The 27,952-nt window shown below is 48.2% G+C and overlaps 1 protein-coding gene across 1 annotated transcript; it reads left to right on the top strand.

Moving 5' to 3' along the window:
* Window positions 1-163: 163 nt before the first annotated feature.
* On the top strand, window positions 164-27,883 carry LOC308117858 (steroidogenic factor 1-like; the record flags this gene model as incomplete). Its single annotated transcript, XM_080477009.1, has 6 exons — window positions 164-268; window positions 343-484; window positions 5,125-5,909; window positions 26,815-26,934; window positions 27,044-27,191; window positions 27,627-27,883. The coding sequence occupies 6 exons, from the start codon at window positions 164-166 to the stop codon at window positions 27,881-27,883; spliced, it is 1,557 nt and encodes a 518-aa protein (XP_080333135.1).
* Between the last annotated feature and the right edge of the window lie 69 nt (window positions 27,884-27,952).

The following is a 27,952-nucleotide window of genomic DNA, read 5'->3' as shown; positions in this document are numbered from 1 at the left end:
CAACTCCAGGTTTTATGACTCACTTTTCTTTTGGGTTGAGATCATTTATTTGATTTAAACTGTTTCCATTATTATTTGCAATGACAGAAAATGATGTGAATCCATGTTTGTTTCTTTGAGATGATTTGATGTGGATCAGGTGTGTGAATGTGGAGTTTGCAGGATGTCGGCCAGCTGTGAGGGAGACAGTGTGGACGAGCTGTGTCCGGTCTGTGGAGACACAGTCTCTGGGTATCACTACGGTCTGCTCACCTGTGAGAGCTGCAAGGTACTTCCTCTCCCGCTGCAAACAACCCGTGCTGAACCTGAAGCTTGTCTTCATGCATGTCGTCTTCCTCTCAGGGTTTCTTCAAACGAAGCGTCCAGAACAAGAAGACGTACAGCTGCCTGGAGCAGCAGCGCTGCACCGTCAACAAGACCCAGAGGAGGCGCTGTCCGTCCTGCAGGTTCAACAAGTGTCTGCAGGTCGGCATGAGGCTGGAAGGTACTGTGTGTGTGTGTGTGTGTGTGTGTGTGTGTGTGTGTGTGTGTGTGTGTGTGTGTGTGTGTGTGTGTGTGTGTGTGTGTGTGTGTGTGTGTGTGTGTGTGTGTGTGTGTACTGATATTCTTTTATTTTTTTACTTACAGTTTTGTTCCAACATGATTAACTTCCTGTTGTTTAATCAATCACTTCATAATGACAACATGGAAAAACATTTTGTGAAATGTTTGCAAAGTTGATTGAAATGATCAGCTATTAACAACAACAACAACAACAACAACAACAACAACAATAATAATAATAATAATAATAACAGACTGTGGACAGTGCAGGGCAGACCTGCAGTATCCATCTATAACCAATAAAACAACTCAAAAACAGCTTTTATTGTGAAAAGTTCTGACTTCCAGAGTTTCAGATTTTTTTGTTGTAGATTTACTTTTGTGCTTCCAGCTGAGTTGTGGGTTATTATCATCCTGTTCTGTCTGTGAGGTCGGAAGTTTTCTTTCAGAACAAATATTATATTGAACATATACTGTCATGATTTTGTCCATTTGAAATGTTGTGAAGCCAATAGTGTGATCCAATAGTAAAACAAATTAAAGTCATAATTGACAGAGTGCTGCACAGTCAATGATAGATAATTATAATATTAATGACAGAATGATATGACAACAGTGTTATGGAGCGCAGACTGAGGCTGAAGCACAGAAAGCAAGCAAACTAATCAGAACTAAGTTTTATAGTGAATTGATTTGAAAGGTTGGAACGGCCGGCCCGAGGTTGAGCTGAAGGAGCGGCGAGCTGAACGACGGTCCCGTGTCCAGCTAGGATGAGCCAGCCGGGTTGGATTTCAGGAGTGAGGCTGTGGATGTGCAGGTCTGCGATCCAGGGCGATCGGTCAGGTTGAAGCAAACTCCTCCACCAAACAAGGTCCGATGGGCCTGACAGGAGTTCAGCCTCATGGCCGATCAGATGGCCGGCGCTCCGTACTCCACTGGCTCCTGAAGTTGTTTTCATGTCGGTAATAATTGCTGCTGTAGTCACAGAAACATTAAGCTGACTGGAGATGATAGTCTTTTAATCTATTCAGTATCTTATTGTTTTACTGCGCTTCACTCCACAAATACAATAATGAGAAGCTGCAGGATGAAAACATGAGGTAGTGGTAGTAATGGTTTATTCGGTCAACCAAATACAAAATGCAACTACAAAGAAAAACATAAACAAAACAAACAAGCAGAGGAAGATCAAAGGGTTTAGGCTGAAGTTTAACTTATTTTTTCTTGCCCGGTACATAATCTACATAAAGCTTCTGGTGAAACAGAACCAAAAACAACAACAAAAACTTGTATTTTCTTTGCGTTTCCTGAGATTCCAAACATAAACTGTTGTTGGGATTTATGGTTGGTTATTAGCATTAAATTACTGTAAGTAATAGATTACTGAAAGTAATAAATCACTGGAAGTAATTTATGAAAAATTTAAATTATTAAACAGTAAACAGTCATTTACTCATTAACAACTCCTAAAGTAATTGAGTAATTACTTAAAAAAAGATTATTATTTTTTTATAAATGATCAAAAATTATTTATTAATAAAAAAATTATTAATTTGCATAAATTTGTTATTTATGTATTAATAATAAAGCGGGGCACCACCAGATAAACTGGAAATAGCTAACACCAAAATATCAGTCTCGTTTGTAAAATGTTTATTTAAGTTAGTTAATATTTCTGCATAAAATATAACAATCTTAAGTAAAATGGAAGGTGTGAGATCCGAGCACAGACTGTTACAAACCAGTGAATTGTCAACAATAAATACACAATAATCACCAAGAAGCGTTCAATTCAGCTAACAGGAGTTTATTAATAAAAGTGTATTAATTCATAAATAATTCTGAAATCATCTCATAAATCAACACATTCAAATAGCAAACGACATCGAACACGGAGATCTAATCTATTAAACAGCAACACTATGTACAAAGAGTGTGTGTGTGTGTGTGTGTGTGTGTGTGTGTGTGTGTGTGTGTGTGTGTGTGTGGTCTGGAGAGATGAGGGTGGTGGTGTAATGACCTCGAACGTCCACCAGGTGGAGGCAGACGTCGGCGGGTCAATGCGGTGACTGTGACGACAACTAGGGGCGTGCGGTGGCGCGCAGAGCGAGAGCGCAATGACTTGATGTGTCCACCAGGTGGACGTCAAGAGGGATTGCGATGACCCACGCGACCACTAGGGGCGTTTGACTCGCTCTTTCTGGGGACGCGGCAGTTGCTTAGCGACCAGATAAACAAGACGTCCGTCGAGCGCACATGCGCGAGGACGGTCTCGGAGCGAGGCAGTCTACCGAGGGCGTAACGAACGGGTGGTTCCGTTGGCCCGGTTCTGAGCACCGGAGTTCTAAGTGGAGGTCGGGACCTGCAGTTAGAACTCTTGTGATCAAGGCAGCTCTGCCCTTGCAGCAGGTAACACCTTGGTGCTACATGCATTAGTGTGTCTGAGCTTATGTTGATCAGTTAAGGGGGGGGGGGGGGGGCATATCTGCGAGGCAGATGTGGGTTCGTAGAAGGAGGGGAGAGATGAGAGAGGATGAAGACAAGAGAAAGACAGAGAATTCTGCAAGGCTCGGTTCTGAACCCTGGTTCCTCCACACAGAGCTCCCAGTGGGCCTGGAGCTCACTTGGGCCTCTGGTTCTGAGGTGGAAAACCAGAGTCCTGGACTTGGTTGGTGCGCGTGAACAAACATATGAGATGCTGCGGCCTTCTGAGCGGCACATTGAAACACATTGGATTTTGAACAGAACACCATTCTAACTATTCTCTGCCCAGACAAAAGCTCTCACCCTCCGTGGTTTGGTGCTGTTGATTCTGTTGGTTCTGGTAACTGGGCGTTACCGGGTCTGAATTCAGCGTCCTGAATTCAGAGGCTTGGCTTCAGCTGCAGGAGTAGATGATGAGGATGATTTTGGAGAGGAGACGATGGCTCTGGTCTCCAGAACCCCCAAAAACAGGAAAAAATAGAGGAAAACAGAAGATGTGGTCCCAACTGGGTCCTGCTCGTCCAGCGGGCTGGCGTTGGTGGTTCTTTTGGACTTACTGGGTGCTCTCTTCATCATCCCCAGGCAGAGACACGTGTCTCCCTCGAAGGGTAGATTGAGAAGCAGAGAGATTTGGTAGGAGAAGTTTCACCCAGGCTAGAATTTCGGACCCCTGTGGTGTTCGGGTCGGATTCGAGCGTCCTCATTGGCCACTTCCGGAGTCTGGCTCGCTCCCCTGCTGTTTTATGGCCTATCCATTGTCCCTGGTGATTCTCCTTCGGGGGAGAAACTTTGGGAAACAGTTCACTGGAATCTTCAGCCCCAACACTGTCCTCTAAGGGAACACAGTTAATTTTAACCTCGTCCTTCCTGAGCTCCATATGGAGTGGTGAGCTTTAACCGCCTTTTAAATGTTTTAAGAGTATCAGATTTTTTTTAAGTTATGGTCCAGGTTGTTCGAAAGACTAACCCTTCTTACGGAAACTCATCTACTTTTTTATTTGTTCTTGCCATTTTTAACAAAAAGCCCAGTACCCTTGAGCCTATATCGACTCTCTCTATGTTTGAATAACTTCTGAATGGGAGGTGGAAGATTATAATTATGCGCCATATACATGACAGCGAGTGTGTTAAGGTCGATGACATCGTGTACTTTCAGTGTCTTTGATGTGGCAAACAGAGGATTTGTTGGGGCTTAATGATCAGTTTGATTTGAGTCTGATTGCCTTTTTCTGAAGTACAAAAATAGGATCAATGTTTGTTTTAGAATTGTTTCCCCATATTTCCACACCATCATTCAGATATGCAAGAATAAGGGAGTTATATATTTAATTGAGTATATATTTTTATATAGTAGTGATCTGATTTTACACATTATGCCAATATTTATAGCCAATTTTTTCTTCAGGATATTTATGTACGGCTTCCAACTGAGCTTTTCATCAAAGGTGATTCCTAAGAATTTGTTTACCTGCACTTCTTGGATTTGTTTTTCATTCATTCTAATGTGGGTTTGACTGTTATTATCCCTGTTTACAAAGATGATATATTTAGTTTTTGTCAAATTCATTGAAAGTTTTTTATTGAACCATCTTTTTAATACTGGGAGCTCTTTTTCTACCGTGTCTATGAGCATATGCAGGTTATTTCCCTGTGCCATAGGGGCTTGTGTCATCAGCATATGATATGTATTTAACTTTTTCCAGAATATTACATGCATCATTTATATACATAATAAATCATTTCAACAGTACGTGAGATACAAAGATATTCACACTATTGGTTGTATTCTGCATAAAGACGATGTTTCAGTATTTTGATTAATTTGAATATATGCGTAATAACTGAGCTGGGTAAGAAAGTTTTTACTCCAGAAAGTGTTTAGCGTGAGCCACCTGATGGTTCATCTTCCAGTCACACGTTCATATGAGCCGGTAGTTTCATGGGGTATTTACTGTAAATTGGTATGTTAGCAGGTCAGTCGCTTCCCTTTTATTTACTTTTATATCTCCTAAGACAGTTTACTTTCTACGGTGTATGTTTCTTCAAACTGCTGTGAGTGTGAGCAACATGGCCGATCACATCATGTTTCCATTTCAGCTGTCCGAGCAGACCGGATGCGTGGCGGAAGAAACATGTTTGGTCCCATGTATAAGCGGGACAAAGAGCAGAGGAAGTCTTTGATGCAGGGGAGCAGGTTCAGTATGAAGACCACAACACAACCCCCCAGCTCCTCCAGGGTCACCCAGCACCAGTGCACCCCTCCCCTGGAATGGTCCACCAGCTCCTCCAGGGTCACCCAGCACCAGTGCACCCCTCCCCTGGAATGGTCCACCAGCTCCTCCAGGGTCACCCAGCACCAATGCACCCCTCCCCTGGAATGGTCCACCAGCTCCTCCAGGGTCACCCAGCACCAGTGCACCCCTCCCCTGGAATGGTCCACCAGCTCCTCCAGGGTCACCCAGCACCAGTGCACCCCTCCCCTGGAATGGTCCACCAGCTCCTCCAGGGTCACCCAGCACCAGTGCACCCCTCCCCTGGAATGGTCCACCAGCTCCTCCAGGGTCACCCAGCACCAGTGCACCCCTCCCCTGGACTGGTCCACCAAGTCAAAGCACATAAGCGGCTCCAGCAGCTCCAGCAGCTCAGTTGATGGTCAATATCCAGGAGGCCCCAGGCTGCCTCAGCTCATGCAGGAGTTTCTGCGTTGTGACCCAGACGAGCTGCAGCTGCAGAGCAGAATCACTGCTCGTCTCCAGCAGTACAGCTCCTCCTCCTCCTCCTCCTCCTCCTCCTCCTGCAGCCTGCAGTGCATCGTGGCTGACCAGATGTTGCGCTCCATCGTGGAATGGGCTCGCACAGCCATCTTCTTCAACCAGCTTCAGGTGAGCTCCTGTCCTGGAGGTTCAGGTTTATCCAGACTTCTCAGGCCTTGTCCTGGTTTCAAAATCACTTTGACAGCTTCTTTTCTCTTTGAAATGAAATCAGCTCCATGTAAACTAAAGAGGCATTGAATTTGACACAAGAATAAACCCTAAGATTACAGACTGTTTTGAAATCATCCCACTACATCTGTTCCTCCATCTGTTCCTCCATCTGTTCCTCCGTCTGTTCCTCCATCAGTTGTCCATCTGTTCCTCCGTCTGTTCCTCCATCTATTCTCCATATGTTTTTGTATTCTGTCGTGTTTTTGTATCTCTGTGTTTTGGACTTCTGCTCGGTTCTGGAGTCTGCAGTGGTTAACCCTGTATGGAACCGTTTGCTGCACACAGCGTCCTCCCATCACCTGTGAGTCAGATTTCAACACCTCTACTTGGGAGGGGGACATGTCATCATTTTCACATGAGAACCATGGACATAGATGATCCTCATCCCAACTACTTTCCCTGCCCATCATTAACAGTTGTGGTGTCTCCTGGATGAAGTGATGTGATGGAGCCAGGAGACCAGTTTCATTGTCAGACAGCAGAAACACAAGCTGGTGCCCCCCTGTCCTTGGCTCTTCATTGACAGACTGCCCATTACAAGTCCAAAGAGAAGTGGATCAATGTTTAGCCTTGTGTCTTCCAGAGCACAAGATAGTTACAGGTAACCCTTCTCCAAGTCCACAAAACACAACCAGTCTGGAATTTTAAACTCCCATGTCTCTTCAGTGCAGTGCAGACTTATTCCACCATTCTGCAGAGGAGCCTGGTGGAGGTGATGTTGTCCATGGATGTTGCAGTCATCTTCATCAGGTGACCCATTTTGGTGCAGCCAGCTTCTCGCAGGCTGGCAGATTGCTACGTCTGAGTCTTCAGAAAATTATTGAAGAACAAGGGTTCCTCAAACACTCACATACCAGAACTTTTAACCAGGGTACGCTCATTCTTTAAAGTCCGCCAATCCTGCAACGCAGAGCTGTAGAACGGTGTCAAACCATTAAGGTCTGCCTCGTCGTGCTGCAGGAGGAAAAGCTGTTTATCGTAGCACAGGCGTCCGGCTCTCCTCAGCAGTCCAGCTGTATCAGTCCAATCAGTGTCAATCAGCCCCTGTCCCCCTTAGGACATCGGCAGGTAGAGCGCTGCAGCACAAATCCAGTGTTTCCCAGACCAGAAGAAATTGACGATGGCCCTCTGAATGTCCTCTACCAGAGTACTCGGTGACGTCAGGACATTGAACTTGTGGCAAAGAGCCGAGGCGACCAAGTTATTGGCAACCAGGACTCTTCCCCTATAGGACAACTGGGGTAGCAGCCATTTCCATTTGGACAAAACACCTTCTCTTTAACACCCTCCCAGTTCTTTGCCTGAAAGGCCTCCGTACCCAAACATTTTCAGGCCCCCCCTCCCCCACTGAAGCCCCCCAGGCAGAGTGGGAACTGCTCGATCCCTCAACTGTCCCACCAACAAACCTTCACTTTTTCCCCCAATTCATCCATGCAGAAGAGGCTTTTTCATACAGAGACAGGGCGTCCTGCAAGCATTGCACATCCCCCTGATTTGTGGCAAAGATGCTGACGTCATCTGCAAAAGCCGAAACAGTTATGTGAAGGTCAGGGTCCAAGGACCCAGGCAAAGAGAGGCCACTGAGTCGTTCCCTCAACCTGCACAATCAGGGCTCAATAGCCAAACTATATAGCTGTCCTGAAATAGGAAAGCCAGATCCCCACTGCACAGGGACTGGCCGACTCAGACCCGCCCCTGTCTTCACCACTTGTGCACCACTATACAGGTACATCTCAAAACCTTTTTAATAGTCAAACCCATATGAGAGAGGCTCATGACAGATAGAGTGAAATATTTGAAGCCTTTATTTCTTGAAATCTTGATGATTATGGCTTACAGAGAGTGAAAACCCAAAATTCAGTGTCTCAGAAAATTTCAATATTACAAAAGATCAAGAAAAAAAGGATATTCTAAACAAAAATGTAAGGCTTCTGAAAAGTATGTTCATTTCAATGCACTCAATACTTGGTTGGTCCTTTACCATGAAGTACTGCGTCTTGGCGGCGTGGCCTGGAGGCCATCAACCTGTGGCACTGCTGAGGTGGAATGAAGCCCAGGTAGCTTTGATAGCAGCCTTCAGGTCATCTGTTGTCTCTCACCGTCCTCTGGACAATAGCCAGAGATTGTCTCTGGGGTTCTGCTGGCCAATCCAGCACAGTACCACCAAGGTAATTGAAGCAGCTTCTGGTACTTTTGGTACCTTTGGTACCTTTGGCATTGTGGGCAGGTACCAAGTCCTGCTGGAACATGAACCCAGCATCTTCATAAAGCTCGTCAGCAGGAGGAAGCATGAAGAGCTCTAAAGGTTCCTGCTGGACGCTGCCTGGACTGTGGACTTCAGAAGACCCAGTGGAGGGACAGCAGCAGAGGACATGGCAGCACAAATCATCACAGACTGAGGACACTTCACTCTGGACTTCAAGCAAGGTGGATTCTGAGCCTCTCCTCTCTTCCTCCACACTCTGGGACCTGGAGTTCACCCTTCCTCCACACTCTGGGACCTGGAGTTCACTCTTCCTCCACACTCTGGGACCTGGAGTTCACCCTTCCTCCACACTCTGGGACCTGGAGTTTACTCTTCCTCCACACTCTGGGACCTGGAGTTCACTCTTCCTCCACACTCTGGGACCTGGAGTTCCAAATGAGATCAAAATTTACTTTCATGTGACAAAAGGACTTTGGACCACTGAGCAACAGTCCAGTTCTTGTCCTCCACAGTCCAGGTGAGACGATTCTGACCTGGTCTCTTGTTCAGGAGTGTCTTGACCCCAGGAAGCCACATTAGGATCCCATGTCTAGGATTGGTCAGTGCCTAGTGGCTCCTGATGCGCTGACTCAGTACACTTCTTGTGACGATCCCCCAAATTCTTCACTGCATTTTGCTTGATAATCCTCTCCAGGCTGCGGTCGTCCCTTTTGCTGCTGCACCTTTTCCTCCCACACTTTTTCCTTCCACTCCACTTTCTCTGAACATGCTTGGATCCAGCGCTCTGTGAACAACCAGCTTCTTTAGCAAGGACCTTTTGAGGCTGACCCTCCTTATGGAGGGTGTCAATGACTGTCTTCTGGACATCTGTTAAGTCAACAGTCTTCCCCATGATTGTGTCCCCTCCTGACCCAGACTGAGACCATTTAAAGGCTCAGGGAACCTTTGCAGGTGTTTTGAGTTCATTAGCTGATTAGGGTGAGACACCAGGACTTTTTAAAAAACGGAACTTTTCTGAGACACTGAATTTTGGGTTTCACTCTGTAAGCCATCATCATCGACATTTCAAGAAATAAAGGCTCGAAATATTTCACTCTATGTGCCATGAGCCTAGATCATATATGGGTTTAACTTTCTGAAATGAGATATTGTATTGAACATTTTCATGATATTCAAATTTTTTGAGATGTACCTGTACAATAAGCTGATCCGTGACTGAAAACCATCACCAAAACCAAAAGCCCTGAGTGTAGAAAAGAAATACAAGTTATCCACCCTGTCGAAGGCCTTCTCCTGATCCAAACACAATACCAACATTAACATTGTTATCAGACAAACAAACATCGAAAACATCTCGCAGGAGGAAATGATTGTCCAGAATAGTTCAGTCAGGTACACAGTATGTTTGGTCCATATGCACAATCATCTCCAGAATGTTCTTAAGTCTATTAGAAAGAGCTCTGGAGAGCACTTTGTAGTCCGTCCAGAGCAGGGCCACCGGCCTCCAGTTCTTTAGTAAGGCCAGGTCTCCCTTCTTGGGCAGGAGGGAAAGTACAGCCCGTCGACAGGAAACAGGAAGAGATCCTGCTCTGCAACACTCCATCAGGACAGCATGGACATCAGGACTGCATGGACATCAGGACAGCATGGACATCAGGACCAAGAATGTTCCAGAAGTGCTTCAAAAGGTCAGCAGAGAGTCCATCGATCCCAGGAGCCCGGCCTGATGACAACTGGCTGAGGACTGTCAGCTCCTCCAGAGTCAGCTCACTGTCCATGGCAGCCTTCTCCTCCAGGCTGAGTTGAGGAAGCCCCTCTAGAAGGTGCCCCCGACACTCCATGCTGCACTGCTCAGCCCTGAAGAGGTCAGTGTAGAAGTCCACTGCATGGCTCCTCACCTCCACCAGGCTCGTGGTCACTCTGCCTCCTGGAAGCTTCAGACCTTGTGGTCACTCTGGAAGCTTCAGGCCTCATGGTCACTCTGGAAGCTTCAGGCCTCATGGTCATTCTGCCTCCTGGAAGCTTCAGGTCTCGTGGTCACTCTGCCTCCTGGAAGCTTCAGGCCTCATGGTCACTCTGGAAGCTTCAGGTCTCGTGGTCACTCAGGAAGCTTCAGGCCTTGTGGTCACTCTGGAAGCTTCAGGCCTTGTGGTCACTCTAGAAGCTTCAGGCCTCGTGGTCACTCTGCCTCCTGGAAGCTTCAGACCTCGTGATCACTCTAGAAGCTTCAGGCCTCATGGTCACGCTGCCTCCTGGAAGCTTCGGGCCTCATGGTCACTCTGCCTCCTGGAAGCTTCGGGCCTCGTGGTCAATCTGCCTCCTGGAGGCTTCAGGCCTCATGATCACTCTGCCTCCTGGAAGCTTCATGGCTCGTGGTCACTCTGCCTCCTGGAAGCTTCATGGCTCGTGGTCACTCTGCCTCCTGGAAGCTTCGGGCCTCGTGGTCAATCTGCCTCCTGGAGGCTTCAGGCCTCATGATCACTCTGCCTCCTGGAAGCTTCATGGCTCGTGGTCACTCTGCCTCCTGGAAGCTTCATGGCTCGTGGTCACTCTGCCTCCTGGAAGCTTCAGGCCTGATGGTCACTCTGGAAGCTTCAGGTCTCGTGGTCACTCTGCCTCCTGGAAGCTTCAGGCCTGGTGGTCACTCTGGAAGCTTCAGGGCTCATGATCACTCTGCCCCTTGGAAGCTACAGGCCTTGTGGTCACTCTGTGTCCTGGAAGCTTCATGGCTCGTGGTCACACTGCCTCCTGGAAGCTTCAGGTCTCGTGGTCACTCTGCCTCCTGGAAGCTTCAGGCCTCATGGTCACTCTGGAAGCTTCAGACCTCGTGGTCACTCTGCCTCCTGGAAGCTTCAGGCCTTGTGGTCACTCTGCCTCCTGGAAGCTTCAGGTCTCGTGGTCACTCAGGAAGCTTCAGGCCTTGTGGTCACTCTGGAAGCTTCAGGCCTTGTGGTCACTCTAGAAGCTTCAGGCCTCGTGGTCACTCTGCCTCCTGGAAGCTTCAGACCTCGTGGTCACTCTAGAAGCTTCAGGCCTCATGGTCACGCTGCCTCCTGGAAGCTTCGGGCCTCATGGTCACCCTGCCTCCTGGAAGCTTCAAGCCTCGTGGTCAATCTGGAAGGTCCACGCTTTGTGGTCACTCTGGAAGCTTCAGGACTTGTGGTCACTCTGCCTCCTGGAAGCTTCGGGCCTCGTGGTCAATCTGCCTCCTGGAGGCTTCAGGCCTCATGATCACTCTGCCTCCTGGAAGCTTCATGGCTCGTGGTCATTCTGCCTCCTGGAAGCTTCAGGCCTTGTGGTCACTCTGCCTCCTGGAAGCTTCAGGCCTCATGGTCACTCTGGAAGCTTCAGACCTCGTGGTCACTCTGCCTCCTGGAAGCTTCAGGCCTTGTGGCCACTCTGCCTCCTGGAAGCTTTGGGCCTCATGGTCACTCTGGAAGCTTCAGGCCTCGTGGTCACTCTGCCTCCTGGAAGCTTCAGGCCTTGTGGCCACTCTGCCTCCTGGAAGCTTCAGGCCTCATGGTCACTCTGGAAGCTTTAGGCCTTGTGGTCACTCTGGAAGCTTCAGGCCTCGTGGTCACTCTGCCTCCTGGAAGCTTCAGGCCTCATGTGCACTCCGGAAGCTTTAGGCCTTGTGGTCAATCTGGAAGCTTTAGGCCTCGTGGTCACTCTGGAAGCTTTAGTCCTCGGGGTGACGCTGCCTCCTGGAAGCTTTGGGCCTCGTGGTCACTCTGGAAGCTTCAGGCCTCATGGTCACTCTGGAAGCTTCAGGCCTCATGGTCACTCTGGAAGCTTCAGGCCTCATTGTCCTCTGGAAGCTTCAGGCCTCATGGTCACTCTGGAAGCTTCAGGCCTCGTTGTCCTCTGGAAGCTTCAGGCCTCATGGTCACTCTGGAAGCTTCAGGCCTCGTGGTCACTCTGGAAGCTTCAGGCCTCATGGTCACTCTGAAAGCTTTAGGCCTCGTTGTCCTCTGGAAGCATCAGGCCTCGTGGTCACTCTGGAAGCTTCAGGCCTCGTTGTCCTCTGGAAGCGTCAGGCCTCGTGGTCACTCTGGAAGCTTCAGGCCTCGTTGTCCTCTGGAAGCTTCGGGCCTCATGGTCACTCTGGAAGCTTCAGGCCTCATGGTCACTCTGGAAGCTTCAAGCCTCATGGTCACTCTGGAAGCGTCAGGCCTCGTGGTCAATCTGGAAGCTCTAGGCCTCGTGGTCACTCTGGGAGCTCTAGGCCTCGTGGTGACGCTGCCTGCTCGAAGCTTCGGTCCTCATGGTCACTCTGCCTCCTGGAAGCTTCAGGCCTTGTGGTCACTCTGGAAGCTTCAGGCCTCGTTGTCCTCTACACCCAGCCAGAATTCACTCAATGTCTGTGATGTGAATCTCAGTCTCAATGTGGAGTCAGATGTCATGTCAATGACCTGGTCCTCCTTCGTAGAGCTGAAACCAGTTGGAGCTGGTGCGTTGAAAGGATCTCTCACTCAGTCATACTGAGAACTGTTTTCACGGAAGTACTTTTTAAAGTATCCCATCAGTGATGAAATATGCTGCTTAATACATGGAATCACTGAGGTGGCATCATAGACAGTAGTGCCAACAAATTCATGCAGGTTCTGTCATGATTCAGGGGGGCAGACCCAAGATGCAGAACACACGAGACAACGTTGGACAGATTTGAATGGAAAGAAATCTAAAGTTTATTGAAAAAGGGGATCCTTCAGCTTCCAGTCAACCACCGCGGAGAAGCTTCTCCACAGCACAGGATGGGAGAGGATGGCGAGGACCGGGAGTCCGCAGGGGAACAGGAAATGCACTTGCGAGCTCCGGGATCATCACTAGGGAAAAACTCTGAAGAGATCTGGACCAAACCATTACCTTCGCAGGAGTACGGACTGGCAACGACCATCTGGCAGCTCCAGGCTTTTAAGGGCGGAGCCTCTGATGAGCCACAGGTGAGACGAGTTGTCCTCCCCCACGGCTGCTCCTGCTCTGCTGTCACAATGCGAGGGGGAGGAAGGAACACTACACACAGAACAGCAAGACCACGCCCACCAAAACAAACAGAACACAAAACATAAAACTGCCAGGACCGGACCCACCGAATCCTGACAGGTTCTCGAGTGAATCAGTGTTTCCTTCATCAAGTTTCCTGTCCCACATTGCAAGCTTTCATGTGAAAGAGTGGATCTTGTCTGTGACCTGAGGGAGGTGTTTATCTTTCCCTTGAAGCTGTAGATTTAGTTCATTTAGCTTTCCAAATATGTCCCTCAGGCAGGCCAGTTTCAACAGAAAGTTCTCATCACAAAATTTTGCTGCGACACTATACTTGTGCTCCTGCTCCAAAAACATTCTTATCTCCTTTCTGAGCTCAAAAACTCGGGACAAGACCTTTCCTGGTGACAGCCACTTTGCTTCACTGTGAAACTGCACAGCTTGATGTTCAGCTCCTATCTCCTCACAGATACCAGAGAAGACTCTTGTTTTTAGTGGTCTGGTCTTAATAAGGTTGACAACACCACAGTCATAACCTCACTTAATTCAGAGGAGAGGTGCCTTGATGCCAGTGCTTCTCAGTGTCAGACAACGGGGACTAAAACCAGAGATTATACTGCCGTGTCTCTCTGCCCCGTTTTTCGTCACTGTTAAATATTTTTTCATGGTGTTTCTTGAGGGTTTGTTTATGTAACGGGTCTGGTTCCCGCCAACGAGCTATCAGCGAACTCCGTCAGATGCCGGCTCAATCCCGACGGCGACAGATGGTGATTCCAAAGCAGCACCTCCTCAGCCTATACGTCCTGACCTCAACCACCGTCAAAAAAATAGAATAAAATAAAAATCCACAACAACGATTGAAAATCATTTTTCTTCTTTTATTCTCTCAGTCACGGTCAGTCCCAGCCTCTCGCTCGTGCTCCTCTTTCTCTCTCTTTCTAACTCCCACTTTGTAATGTAGATGCATGCTTGGTGTAAAAACCACGCCACCTACTGTAGTGGATGCACAATTACACTTTGTTCTCGTAAGGCAAAGGGGGCGATAGCGTCTGACGAGGGGTTCAGACCTTGAGTCTCGCGCACTACTGTCATGCACTTTCTCAGTGTCTTCACTCCCTGGACACAGTTTACCATGGAGCACTGAGGTTTATAACGCGCTGCAGAGCCTCACTCATCACTGTTCCCTGTACGCAGGCTCTGGACGGCGGCTCTACCTGTACACACACATTCACTGGGTTTTATCTCTAAGGCAATTCTTGGTTTGCTGCCTCCCTACCTTTGTTGCTATGTGACCCGAAGCCCTAAAATAACTACAGTCTGTGGTCTGAAGACTTCTTTTCACTTATGGTTCCAACTGTACATACAGAACTGGGCAAACTTCATGTGTTCTGCTCCATGTTCATGGAACGTTTTACAGAACCACCTTAAACTCACTGAGCTGCTCTCACTGGAGAGTTTAGAACCTTTTACAGCACCTGGAAACAAAAACGTCACCATGTTCTTGTTTTAACAAACTTATTTTAAACTATTTGATCGTTTTTAGAATCTATCTTTTATATGCTCCTTTTGTCTGTACTTTTATTGTATTTCATGTACTTGTCTTTTTTGCTATTTAATTTGTATTTAAGGACATTCTAGTAATATTGACGCTGTAAATTTATTTAATGCATTGCTACCAGGACACACTTGCAAAAGAGATTGTTAATCTCAATGTGGTTCTCCTGAATAAATAAAGGCGAAATGATAAACAAAAGGCATGTGTGTTCGTCTGTCTGTGTGAATGACAATAACGGAGAGAGGACAGAGGCTATGCAGAGATGAATGAACGGAGGGATGTTGTGTCGGTTGAACCAGAACCTGACCTGATTTAATCGATTGTATGAGAAACACCACTTTACAACCAAAACAGCACCGAACAGCCGCCAATCTAATCCAAAGTAAACAAAACAAAACAAACAAACGAGCACTCACCCGTCACTGGTAGATGAAATCCATCCTGCAATCCCTTTTAATGAACGGCTCTATGAGGCTGCTAGAACCACTGCTGTTCCAGGTTCTGGAGCTGTACTGAAGAGTCAACATGGCCAGGAGAACAGCTTCTGGAGCTGTACTGAAGGGTCAACATGGCCAGGAGAACAGCTTCTGGAGCTGTACTGAAGAGTCAACATGGCCAACAGAACAGCTTCCGGAGCTGTAATGAAGTGTCAACATGGCCAGCAGAACAGCTTCCGGAGCTGTACTGAAGAGTCAACATGGCCAGGAGAACAGCTTCTGGAGCTGTACTGAAGAGTCAACATGGCCAGGAGAACAGCTTCTGGAGCTGTACTGAAGAGTCAACATGGCCAACAGAACAGCTTCCGGAGCTGTACTGAAGAGTCACCATGGCCAACAGAACAGCTTCCGGAGCTGTACTGAAGAGTCAACATGGCCAACAGAACAGCTTCTGGAGCTGTACTGAAGCGTCAACATGGCCAACAGAATAGCTTCCGGAGCTGTACTGAAGAGTCAACATGGCCAACAGAACAGCTTCTGGAGCTGTACTGAAGAGTCAACATGGCCAACAGAACAGCTTCCGGAGCTGTACTGAAGAGTCAACATGGCCAACAGAACAGCTTCCGGAGCTGTACTGAAGAGTCAACATGGCCAACAGAACAGCTTCTGGAGCTTCACTGAAGAGTCAACATGGCCAACAGAACAGCTTCTGGAGCTGTACTGAAGAGTCAACATGACCAGCAGAACAGCTTCCGGAGCTGTACTGAAGAGTCACCATGGCCAACAGAACAGCTTCTGGAGCTGTACTGAAGAGTCAACATGGCCAACAGAATAGCTTCCGGAGCTGTACTGAAGAGTCAACATGGCCAACAGAACAGCTTCCGGAGCTGTACTGAAGAGTCAACATGGCCAACAGAACAGTTTCTGGAGCTGTACTGAAGAGTCAACATGGCCAGGAGAACAGCTTCTGGAGCTGTACTGAAGAGTCAACATGGCCAGGAGAGCAGCTTCTGGAGCTGTACTGAAGAGTCAACATGGCCAGGAGAACAGCTTCTGGAGCTGTACTGAAGAGTCAACATGGCCAGCAGAACAGCTTCTGGAGCTGTACTGAAGAGTCAACATGGCCAGGAGAACAGCTTCTGGAGCTGTACTGAAGAGTCAACATGGCCAGGAGAACAGCTTCTGGAGCTGTACTGAAGAGTCAACATGGCCAGCAGAACAGCTTCTGGAGCTGTACTGAAGAGTCACCATGGCCAGGAGAACAGCTTCTGGAGCTGTACTGAAGAGTCAACATGGCCAGGAGAACAGCTTCTGGAGCTGTACTGAAGAGTCAACATGGCCAGGAGAACAGCTTCTGGAGCTGTACTGAAGAGTCAACATGGCCAGCAGAACAGCTTCTGGAGCTGTACTGAAGAGTCACCATGGCCAGGAGAACAGCTTCTGGAGCTGTACTGAAGAGTCAACATGGCCAGGAGAACAGCGTGTTGTGCTCCTAGCTAGCTGTCTCCCAGTCGTAGTGTTGCTAGCTTCCCGCTGTAAAATGCTGCTCAAAGCCTTTAGTCGTCCTCGACTCACAATTTCCATTTCTTCTGCAAACGAGCTCCTCTAAAAAGGCTCCAGAAGCAGGTCCGCTATCGTATCAGTCGATCTTGCAGTTAAATTCGCCGCCATCACCTCCAGAATAGCGGATAATAGCAGTGCGTCATCACGCGCCTGCCGATAGGTCAATCAGTCAAGCTCATTTCAATGACGACACCGAGACCAGCACTAGAAACTCCGCTTGCCCTGCGGCGTTCCGTTAATAACACATCACAATCTGATTGGCTGATGATCTTGTCACTCAACATTTTAATCCAATAGCAGCGTCCAGCTTCCATCAGAGGTTAGCAATACCGTTACTGCTGGCTCCAGCAGAGGGAAGCAGCTGTGAGGCGTTTAGGGGACGTAGGAGATTTGAGCTCCACAAAATATAACCAGTCATTTTCTGGATAAAGTTGCAGACTGAACAAGCAGCCTAGTTGATTCCAGGCACAGATTTCAGAATCAATTTTTAAGAGCAGAGCAGCAGAGCAGCAGAGCAGCAGAGCAGCAGAGCAGCAGAGCAGCAGAGCAGCAGAGCAGCAGAGCAGCAGAGCAGCAGAGCAGCAGAGCAGCAGAGCAGCAGAGCAGCAGAGCAGCAGAGCAGCAAACAAATGAGGTTTTATTTGCGTTGATCTTTCTTACAGAAGAATCTTTTATGTTTCTCTCACACCCGTTTTAAAGCTTAGCTTAGAATCAAACAAGAGCAATTTCTCTGGACTCATCGGATTTTCCTCGGCTCATCAGATTTTTCTGGATGCATCGGATCAGACTCGAGGGGAGCAGAGCATATGCCCAATCCGGCAGGAGGTGAGGTTACAAGCCCGAACAGGCACCCTCACCTTCAGCTCTGTACCCCCGCCCCACACCTTTTTTTTAATTTTTACTTTTTACTTCTAAAAACACCATCCTAATAAACCAGGTCCTCTGAGGATCATATTTTATTCCAAACAGCTAAAAAGATGATTACTGACTTTAAAGATGATGTTGGGATTTATGGTTGGTTATTAGCATTAAATTACTGTAAGTAATAGATTACTGAAAGTAATAAATCACTGGAAGTAATTTATAAAAAGTTGAAATTATTAATGGAAGTAAACGGTCATTCACTCATTAACAACTTCTAAAGTAATTGAGTAATTACTTAAAAGTTAATAAATTATCAAAAATAATTTATCATTGAAAAATTATTAATTTGAATAAATTTCTTATTTATATATTAATAATAAATCGGGGCACCACCAAATAAACTGGAAATTGCTAATTACCAAAATATCAGTCTTGTTTGTAAAAAGGTTTAGTAAATTAATATTTCTGTGTAAAATATAACAATTTTATATAAAAGGGAAGGTGTGAGATCCGAGCACAGACTGTTACAAACCAGTGAATTGTCAACAATAAATACACAATAATCACCAAGAAGCGTTCAATTCAGCTAACAGGCGTTTATTAATAAAATGTATTAATTCATAAATAATTCTGGAATCATCTCATAAATCAACACATTCAAATAGCAAACGACATCGAACACGGAGATCTAATCTATTAAACAGCAACACTATGTACAAAGAGTGTGTGTGTGTGTGTGTGTGTGTGTGTGTGTGTGTGTGTGTGTGTGTGTGTGTGTGTGTGTGTGTGTGTGTGTGTGTGTGTGCGTGCGTGCGTGCGTGCGCGTGCGTGCGTGCGTGCGTGCGTGCGTGCGTGCGTGCGTGCGTGCGTGCGTGCGTGCGTGCGTGCGTGCGTGTGTGTGTGTGTGTGTGTGTGTGTGTGTGTGTGTGTGTGTGTGTGTGTGTGTGTGTGTGAGCTTATCTTGATCAGATTTTGAAGTAACTGTGGAAAGTCTGTTTTTATCTCCGGTCCCATTCCCACACTGGGTCGAGGCTCAGCTCGCTTCAGCAGAATGTTCAGCCTGAACACGTTTCTGACTTCCGCCAGCAGAACCACAATATCGGTTTTGTTGATAACTTAAACTGGTTCTGGAGCCGTCCCTCCTTCTTCCTCCTGACGGACTTCATCCCAGCATGCTGGGGAGGCACATATTAGCTGCTATAATGCTACATATGGTACAGTCGTCCCCTCGAGACTGACTGTTTACCTTCCATGGACACGCCCCTGAGTGTCTCCTCAGGCTGCTGTTGGCAGCACCAGCACCCCCTACTGTTCTTTTCTGTCAATTACATCCTCATCTGTGTTCTCAAAACAAAACCTTCCTGCTGCCCCCCCACCCTCTAACAACCAAACCCTTCCTGTGGAGACTGTCTGTCCCACCACCATTTTATCTAAGACCAGATGAATCCCACAGGAGAGGAGTTAATCATAGGAATCTGATAAAAATCAAACTACTTCCAGAGGTAAACAAAATCCCACAACAATTAGATGTGAACTGTTAAATATTCCTTCTCTCTGGTCTAAATCTTTACTTGTAAGTGATCTGATAATAGATGACTAATGTGATGTCTGTCCCCTCACTGAGACCTGGTTAAGAAGAGATGAATGTCTCAGCTTAAATGAAGCAGCTCCCACCACTCATGTTAACCATCATGTCCCTGGAGGAACTGGAGGAGGAGGAGGAGGAGCATCTATCTAGAACTCTAGTCTTCTTATTGATCCCAGAACTAAAACGAACCAGAACCCTTTGAAAGTCTCACTCTGGATCTCATAACTCTGACCAGAAAACCCAGGTGCAGTTCTCCTTGTCCTAGTGTCCCGTCCTCCTGGACCATACTCTGAATGTCTCTCTACTTTAGTACTGAGCTCAGATAAAGTCCTTATAGTGGGAGACTTTAACATTCATGTAGATGTTGACAATGAGCCTTAGCATAGCATTTAGCTCTTTACTGGACACAATGTGTTTTTCACAGAAGATAAGTGAACCCACTCATTATCTTAATCACACGCTTGATCTTGTCCTCACTTATGGTAGTGACATTGATCAATTAATGGTTCTTCCCCACAACCCTCTGTTGTCTCATCACTTCCTGACATCATTTGAATTTACATTAACTGGCTTCATAGCCCCGGAAAATAAACTGAAATATAAGAGATATCCATCAGACAATCCTGGAGCCAAATTCAGGGAAGTACTCCTATCAATACTGACTTCAGTTCCATCCGTGGATCCAGCAGTAAACAGCTGTCACACCATTAGCATTAGCATTAGCCCTACTCAGGCTGACTTGGTTGTAGATGGAACAGCAGCCTTACTTCACTCTACACTTGATTCCATTGCTCCCTTGAAGGTAAAAGCAACAACTCAGAGGAGGATAGCTCCATGGTATAATGGTCATGAGAACTTTAAAGAAATCAGCAAGAAAATTAGAGAAGAAATGGTACTTAACTGAATTAGAAGTATTTCGAACAGCCTGGAGAGATGGTTTGGTAACCAATGAAAAAATCCCTTAGCAAAACCCAAAATACCTCATATTCCTCCTTAATAGAAGAAAACAAGAAGAATCTTAGATTTCTCTTCAGTACTATAGCCAGGCTGACAAAAAGTCACAGCTCTGTCGAACCTCATATCCTTTTAACTTTGAGCAGTAATGACTTCACAAACTTCTTTAATGACGCAATTCTAACGATTCGGGATAAAATTCAAAACTCACTGTCCAGTGCGGTCTCAGATCGATCAACCACATCTTCAGACTAGTCAGTGGAGCCTGATTTCCAGTCATCCAGCTTCCACCCTAGAGAAGTCCCTGAGTTCTCCTCAATTGTGGCTTCATGTAAACCAACAACTTGCCTGCTCGATCCAATCCCCACTAAACTGTTTAAAGATATTTTCCCCGTGATTAGTACATCAATACTAGATCAGATCAACATATCTTTGATAACAGGTTATGTACCACAAGCCTTTAAGGTTCCTGTTGTTAAACCTGTTCTTAAAAACCCTAACCTTGACCCAGATGTCTTGGCAAGTTATAGACCAATATCCCCTTTATTTCTAAAATCCTAGAAAAAGTAATTCCAAGTCAGTTGTGTGACCATTTAAGCAGAAATAACCTATTTGAGTCTTTCCAGTCGGTTTTAGAGCTCATCATAGCACAGAGACGCTCTGGTCAAAGGTACTAATGATCTTCTCGTAGCCTCAGACACAGGACTGGTCTCTGTTCTGGTCCTATTAGATGTCAGCGCTGCATTGATACTATTGATCATAACATCCTATTACAGAGACTAGAACACATCATCGGGCTTAAAGGTACAGCACTAAATAGGTTTTGATCATATTAATCAGTCAGGTTCCACTTTGTTCATGTTTAACTTCACTCTGGACTGAAGAGTTATCGTGGAGTTCCACAGGGTTCTGTCTTAGGTCCTATACTTTTCACTTTATACATGCTTCCTGTAGGGAATATTATGGAAAAACACTCCATTAACTTCCATTGTTATGCAGATGACACCAGAGGATAATAACCAACGTTCTAAACTAGAAGCTGTCTTGAAGACATAAAGGTTGGATGAGCCGTAATTTCCTGCTTCTGAACTCGGATAAAACTGAAATTATTATATTTGGCCCAAAACATCTGAGGGAGAAATTATCTGAAGATATAATAACACTAGATGGTATTACTTTGTCCCCCAGTACCACTGTGAGGAACCTGGGAGTTCTCTTAGACCAGGATTTATCCTTCAACTCCACATTAAACAATCTGCAGAACTGCATTTTTTCACCTCTGTAATACTTCCAACATTAGAAACATGCTGACTCAGAGTGATGCTGAAAAAGTAATCCATCATTAGTTACTTCCAGAGTAACTATTGTAACTCCCTATTATCAGGGTGTCCAAATAACTTCTTAAAAAGTCTTCAATTGATTTAAAATGCTGCAGCCAGAGTCGTGACAAGAACCAGCATCAGAGATCAGCTCACTCCAATACTAACCTCGCTTCATTGGCTCCCTGTTCAATCTAGAAGAGAATTTAAAATCCACCTTCTTTCTAAAGCTCTTAACAACCAGGTTCCATCAGATCTTAAAGAACTGCTGGTCCCAGATCTCCCCAGAAGAACTCTTGGTTCTCAGAGTGCTGGCTTACTGGAGGTTCCTAGCTTTTCTAAAAGTAGAATGGAGGCAGAGCGTTCAGCTTTCAGGTTCCTCTGATGTGGAACCAGATCCAGTTTCAGTTAGGGAGGCTGAAACAGGCTCTACTCAAGACTTTTCTATTTACTAAAGCTACAGTGAGGACTGCGTCAGACCCTTCCCCCACTTCTCTCTCTACCTCTCTCTCTACCTCTCTCTCTACCTCTCTCTCTCTACCTCTCTCTCTACCTCTCTCTCTACCTCTCTCTCTACCTCTCTCTCTACCTCTCTCTCTACCTCTCTCTCTACCGCCCCTACTTGAACCAGGGTGGGTTTCCAAGGTTTGTATCTCCCCCTCAATCTATCTCTCTGTCTATCCTATCCTTTCCTCTCCTCTATCCTCTCACCCCAACCGGTCAGCAGGAAGCCTCCACCTCTGAGTCTGGTTTCTGCAGGTTTCTTCCTGTTCTAGGGAGTTTTTCTAGCAGCTCTAGCCCTGCTGCTCCTGACTGCACACCACTGCATGGACAAGACCTGACATGACCTCGAACATGGCTGTGGAAATGTGTGCCGTGTCCTCACCCATCACTGCTCTGCATGCCTCCTCTCCCTGCTGTCCCACGTCTCCACACTGGAAACATTTGAACCATCCTGAGCAGCAAAGACCATGTAGGACCCGTCACCGTACTTCACCCCGATAGAAACTTCCAGAGCTTGAGAGGGTGAATCTGAAATCATGAACACCTGTCGTCTCAGTGACTTCACATGCTTCAGATTCAGATTCTTACATCTTAAATTCACCGTTTCAATCCACTGGCAAACTCACCGAACTGAAAGAGCTCAATCTCAAGGGACTCCATAGAAATAAAGTACGGCACACTGTACTCTGTGATCCACAAGGAGAGGAGAGGAGAGGAGAGGAGAGGAGAGGAAGAAGAGAGGAGAGGAGAGGAGAGGAGAGGAGAGGAGAGGAAGAAGAGAGGAGAGGAGAGGAGAGGAGAGGAGAGGAGAGGAAGAAGAGAGGAGAGGAGAGGAGAGGAGAGGAGAGGAAGAAGAGAGGAGAGGAGAGGAGAGGAGAGGAGAGGAGAGGACAGGACAGGACAGGACAGGACAGGAGAGGAAGAAGAGAGGAGAGGAGAGGAGAGGAGAGGAGAGGAGAGGAGAGGAGAGGACAGGACAGGAGAGGAAGAAGAGAGGAGAGGAGAGGAGAGGAGAGGAGAGGAGAGGAGAGGAGAGGAGAGGAGAGGAGAGGAGAGGAGAGGAGAGGACAGGACAGGACAGGACAGGACAGGAGAGGAAGAAGAGAGGAGAGGAGAGGAGAGGAGAGGAGAGGAGAGGAGAGGACAGGACAGGAGAGGAGAGGACAGGACAGGACAGGACAGGACAGGACAGGACAGGACAGGAAGAAGAGAGGAGAGGAGAGGAGAGGAAGAAGAGAGGAGAGGAGAGGAGAGGAGAGGAGAGGAAGAAGAGAGGAGAGGAGAGGAGAGGAAGAAGAGAGGAGAGGAGAGGAGAGGAGAGGAAGAAGAGAGGAGAGGAGAGGAGAGGAGAGGAAGAAGAGAGGAGAGGAGAGGAGAGGAGAGGAGAGGAGAGGAAGAAGAGAGGAGAGGAGAGGAGAGGAGAGGAGAGGAAGAAGAGAGGAGAGGAGAGGAGAGGAGAGGAGAGGAGAGGAGAGGAGAGGAGAGGAAGAAGAGAGGAGAGGAGAGGAAGAAGAGAGGAGAGGAGAGGAGAGGAGAGGAGAGGAGAGGAGAGGAGAGGAGAGGAGAGGAAGAAGAGAGGAGAGGAGAGGAGAGGAGAGGAGAGGAGAGGAAGAAGAGAGGAGAGGAGAGGAGAGGAGAGGAGAGGAGAGGAGAGGACAGGACAGGACAGGACAGGACAGGACAGGAGAGGAAGAAGAGAGGAGAGGAGAGGAGAGGAGAGGAGAGGAGAGGAGAGGACAGGACAGGACAGGACAGGAGAGGAAGAAGAGAGGAGAGGAGAGGAGAGGAGAGGAGAGGAGAGGAGAGGACAGGACAGGACAGGAGAGGACAGGACAGGACAGGACAGGACAGGACAGGAAGAAGAGAGGAGAGGAGAGGAGAGGAAGAAGAGAGGAGAGGAGAGGAGAGGAGAGGAAGAAGAGAGGAGAGGAGAGGAGAGGAGAGGAAGAAGAGAGGAGAGGAGAGGAGAGGAGAGGAGAGGAGAGGAGAGGAGAGGAGAGGAAGAAGAGAGGAGAGGAGAGGAGAGGACAGGACAGGACAGGACAGGACAGGAGAGGAAGAAGAGAGGAGAGGAGAGGAGAGGAGAGGAGAGGAGAGGACAGGACAGGACAGGACAGGAGAGGAAGAAGAGAGGAGAGGAGAGGAGAGGAGAGGAGAGGAGAGGAGAGGAGAGGAGAGGACAGGACAGGACAGGACAGGACAGGAGAGGAAGAAGAGAGGAGAGGAGAGGAGAGGAGAGGAGAGGAGAGGACAGGACAGGACAGGACAGGACAGGACAGGACAGGACAGGACAGGACAGGAAGAAGAGAGGAGAGGAAGAAGAGAGGAGAGGAGAGGAGAGGAGAGGACAGGAGAGGAGAGGAGAGGACAGGAGAGGAAGAAGAGAGGAGAGAGGAGAGGAGAGGACAGGACAGGACAGGACAGGAAGAAGAGAGGAGAGGAGAGGAGAGGAGAGGAGAGGAGAGGAGAGGAGAGGAGAGGAGAGGAGAGGAGAGGAAGAAGAGAGGAGAGGAAGAAGAGAGGAAGAAGAGAGGACAGGACAGGAGAGGACAGGACAGGAAGAAGAGAGGAGAGGAGAGGAGAGGAGAGGAGAGGAGAGGAGAGGAGAGGAGAGGAGAGGAGAGGAGAGGAGAGGAGAGGAGAGGAGAGGAGAGGAAGAAGAGAGGAGAGGAGAGGAGAGGAGAGGACAGGACAGGACAGGACAGGACAGGACAGGAGAGGAAGAAGAGAGGAGAGGAGAGGAAGAAGAGAGGAGAGGAGAGGAGAGGAAGAAGAGAGAAGAGGAGAGGAGAGGAGAGGAGAGGAGAGGAGAGGAGAGGAGAGGAGAGGAGAGGAGAGGAAGAAGAGAGGAGAGGAGAGGAGAGGAGAGGACAGGACAGGACAGGACAGGAGAGGAGAGGAAGAAGAGAGGAGAGGAGAGGAGAGGAGAGGAAGAAGAGAGGAGAGGAGAGGAGAGGAGAGGAGAGGAGAGGAGAGGAGAGGAAGAAGAGAGGAGAGGAGAGGAGAGGAAGAAGAGAGGAGAGGAGAGGAGAGGAGAGGAGAGGAGAGGAGAGGAGAGGACAGGAGAGGACAGGACAGGACAGGAGAGGACAGGACAGGACAGGACAGGAGAGGAAGAAGAGAGGAGAGGAGAGGAGAGGAGAGGAGAGGAGAGGAGAGGAGAGGAGAGGAGAGGAGAGGAAGAAGAGAGGAGAGGAGAGGAGAGGACGGGACAGGACAGGAGAGGAAGAAGAGAGGAGAGGAGAGGAGAGGAGAGGAGAGGAGAGGAGAGGAGAGGAGAGGAGAGGAGAGGAGAGGAGAGGACAGGACAGGACAGGACAGGACAGGAGAGGACAGGACAGGACAGGACAGGAAGAAGAGAGGAGAGGAGAGGAGAGGAGAGGAAGAAGAGAGGAGAGGAGAGGAGAGGAGAGGACAGGACAGGACAGGACAGGAGAGGAGAGGAAGAAGAGAGGAGAGGAGAGGAGAGGAGAGGAGAGGAAGAAGAGAGGAGAGGAGAGGAGAGGAGAGGAGAGGAGAGGAGAGGAAGAAGAGAGGAGAGGAGAGGAGAGGAAGAAGAGAGGAGAGGAGAGGAGAGGAGAGGACAGGACAGGACAGGACAGGAGAGGAGAGGAGAGGAAGAAGAGAGGAGAGGAGAGGAGAGGAAGAAGAGAGGAGAGGAGAGGAGAGGAGAGGAGAGGAGAGGAGAGGAGAGGAGATGAGAGGAGAGGAAGAAGAGAGGAGAGGAGAGGAGAGGAGAGGAGAGGAGAGGAGAGGAGAGGAGAGGAGAGGAGAGGAGAGGAGAGGAAGAAGAGAGGAGAGGAGAGGAGAGGAAGAAGAGAGGAGAGGAGAGGAGAGGAGAGGAGAGGAAGAAGAGAGGAGAGGAGAGGAGAGGAGAGGACAGGACAGGACAGGAGAGGAAGAAGAGAGGAGAGGAGAGGAGAGGAAGAAGAGAGGAGAGGAGAGGAAGAAGAGAGGAGAGGAGAGGAGAGGAGAGGAGAGGAGAGGAGAGGAGAGGAGAGGAGAGGAGAGGACAGGACAGGACAGGACAGGAGAGGAGAGGAGAGGAAGAAGAGAGGAGAGGAGAGGAGAGGAGAGGAAGAAGAGAGGAGAGGAGAGGAGAGGAGAGGAGAGGAGAGGAGAGGAGAGGAGAGGAGAGGAGAGGAGAGGAGATGAGAGGAGAGGAAGAAGAGAGGAGAGGAGAGGAGAGGAGAGGAGAGGAGAGGAGAGGACAGGACAGGACAGGAGAGGAAGAAGAGAGGAGAGGAGAGGAGAGGAGAGGAGAGGAGAGGAGAGGACAGGACAGGACAGGACAGGACAGGACAGGACAGGACAGGACAGGACAGGAGAGGAGAGGAGAGGAGAGGAGAGGAGAGGAAGGAGAGAGGAGAGGAGAGGAGAGGAGAGGAGAGGAGAGGAGAGGAGAGGACAGGACAGGACAGGACAGGACAGGACAGGACAGGACAGGACAGGAAGAAGAGAGGAGAGGAGAGGAGAGGAGAGGAGAGGAGAGGAGAGGAGAGGAGAGGAAGAAGAGAGGAGAGGAGAGGAGAGGAGAGGACAGGACAGGACAGGACAGGACAGGAAGAAGAGAGGAGAGGAGAGGAGAGGAGAGGAGAGGAGAGGACAGGACAGGAGAGGAGAGGAGAGGAGAGGAGAGGAGAGGAGAGGAGAGGAGAGGACAGGACAGGACAGGACAGGACAGGACAGGACAGGACAGGACAGGACAGGACAGGAGAGGAGAAACTGTCCCAGATTCCACACAGAAAGGTTCCTGGTCTGAGATGATCAGTGTGTTACAGTTGGACGTTTGTCCTAAATGCAGTGATCAATACTCTTTCCTGCTGGAAGGTGTGTGACCAGATGAAGCTGCTCCACCGCTGCTGGAGTCCCTTGCTGCTGCTGGACTTGGTCTCCAGACAGGTGCTGTGTGGGAAGGAGAGCCTCCTGCTGCTCCTCGCTGGCCAGCAGGTCAGTCACTCTCCTCCCTGCTGCTGTTCCCTCTTCTTCCCTGAGTTTGTCTGAATGGTGAAGTTTAGTTGTGATTGTTCTGAGTCAGCAGCTGGTTTCTTGGCCTCAGGTGGAGCTGTCCCAGGTCTTGTGTCCCGCTGGGCCCATTGAGCTCAGTCTGATCCAGAGAGGACGGCAGCTGGTTGAGAAGCTCCTCAAACTCCAGGTCGATCGCCAAGAGTTCGCCTGCATCAGGTTCCTCATCCTCTTTAATCCTGGTAAGTTCAATCAAAACTATCAACAAACAAGCTGCCGAATGGAGCCTGGAATTTCACCCAGATTTTTCTCTCTAAGAGTGTGCTGAACTGAATCAAATGGAAGTGAACTGCTGGGGCAACACTGACACTTAACCAGTCACATTCACACCTCAACATTCTTAGTTCCATTAGTCGCCAAATGATTTGGGATTGGAGGAGGCTTGGATTTAAACCCCAAACCCTCTTAATATGAAGTAGTTTTGAACGAAAAAACTTCATGACTCAAACATCCACTAGATGACAATATTTCAATTCATTTTGATGACAGAAACGTGTGAATGTTAATGATTTTAGCCGATCGGAGCAGACGTCACCGTCAGTACTTACCATGATAACGACCGTATCTTCGACTCTGCTGCAGGATATGAACGTTACCTTCCCTTTACTCCCAACCAGCAGACATGACAGGTCTGGACGAGCCTGGGTTCATCCAGAGCGTGCAGGAACAGGCCGAGGGAGCCCTGCTGGAGTACACCCGGTCTTCCTCTCAGAGCCGCTTTGCTCTTCTTCTTCAGTGTGTGTCTGAGCTGCGCCGACTCAGCAGCCTCGTGGAGAGCTACCTGTACAGGAGACACCTGAGCAGCGAGCTGTGCTGCAACAACCTGCTGTCTGAGATGCTCCACGCCAAGCTCAGCGGTAATGAGCAACTGTAATCAGTGCTGAACACATTCTATCAACTATCCTCAATAATCTAATGTTGTTTAGGATTCAAGTTTTACTGA

The sequence above is a fragment of the Lipophrys pholis genome (genome assembly GCF_963383615.2).
Source record: "Lipophrys pholis genome assembly, chromosome: 12".
Lineage (NCBI taxonomy): Eukaryota > Metazoa > Chordata > Actinopteri > Blenniiformes > Blenniidae > Lipophrys > Lipophrys pholis.
The sequence above is the reverse complement of the archived record's forward strand: the minus strand, read 5'-3'. Positions and strand labels throughout refer to the sequence as shown.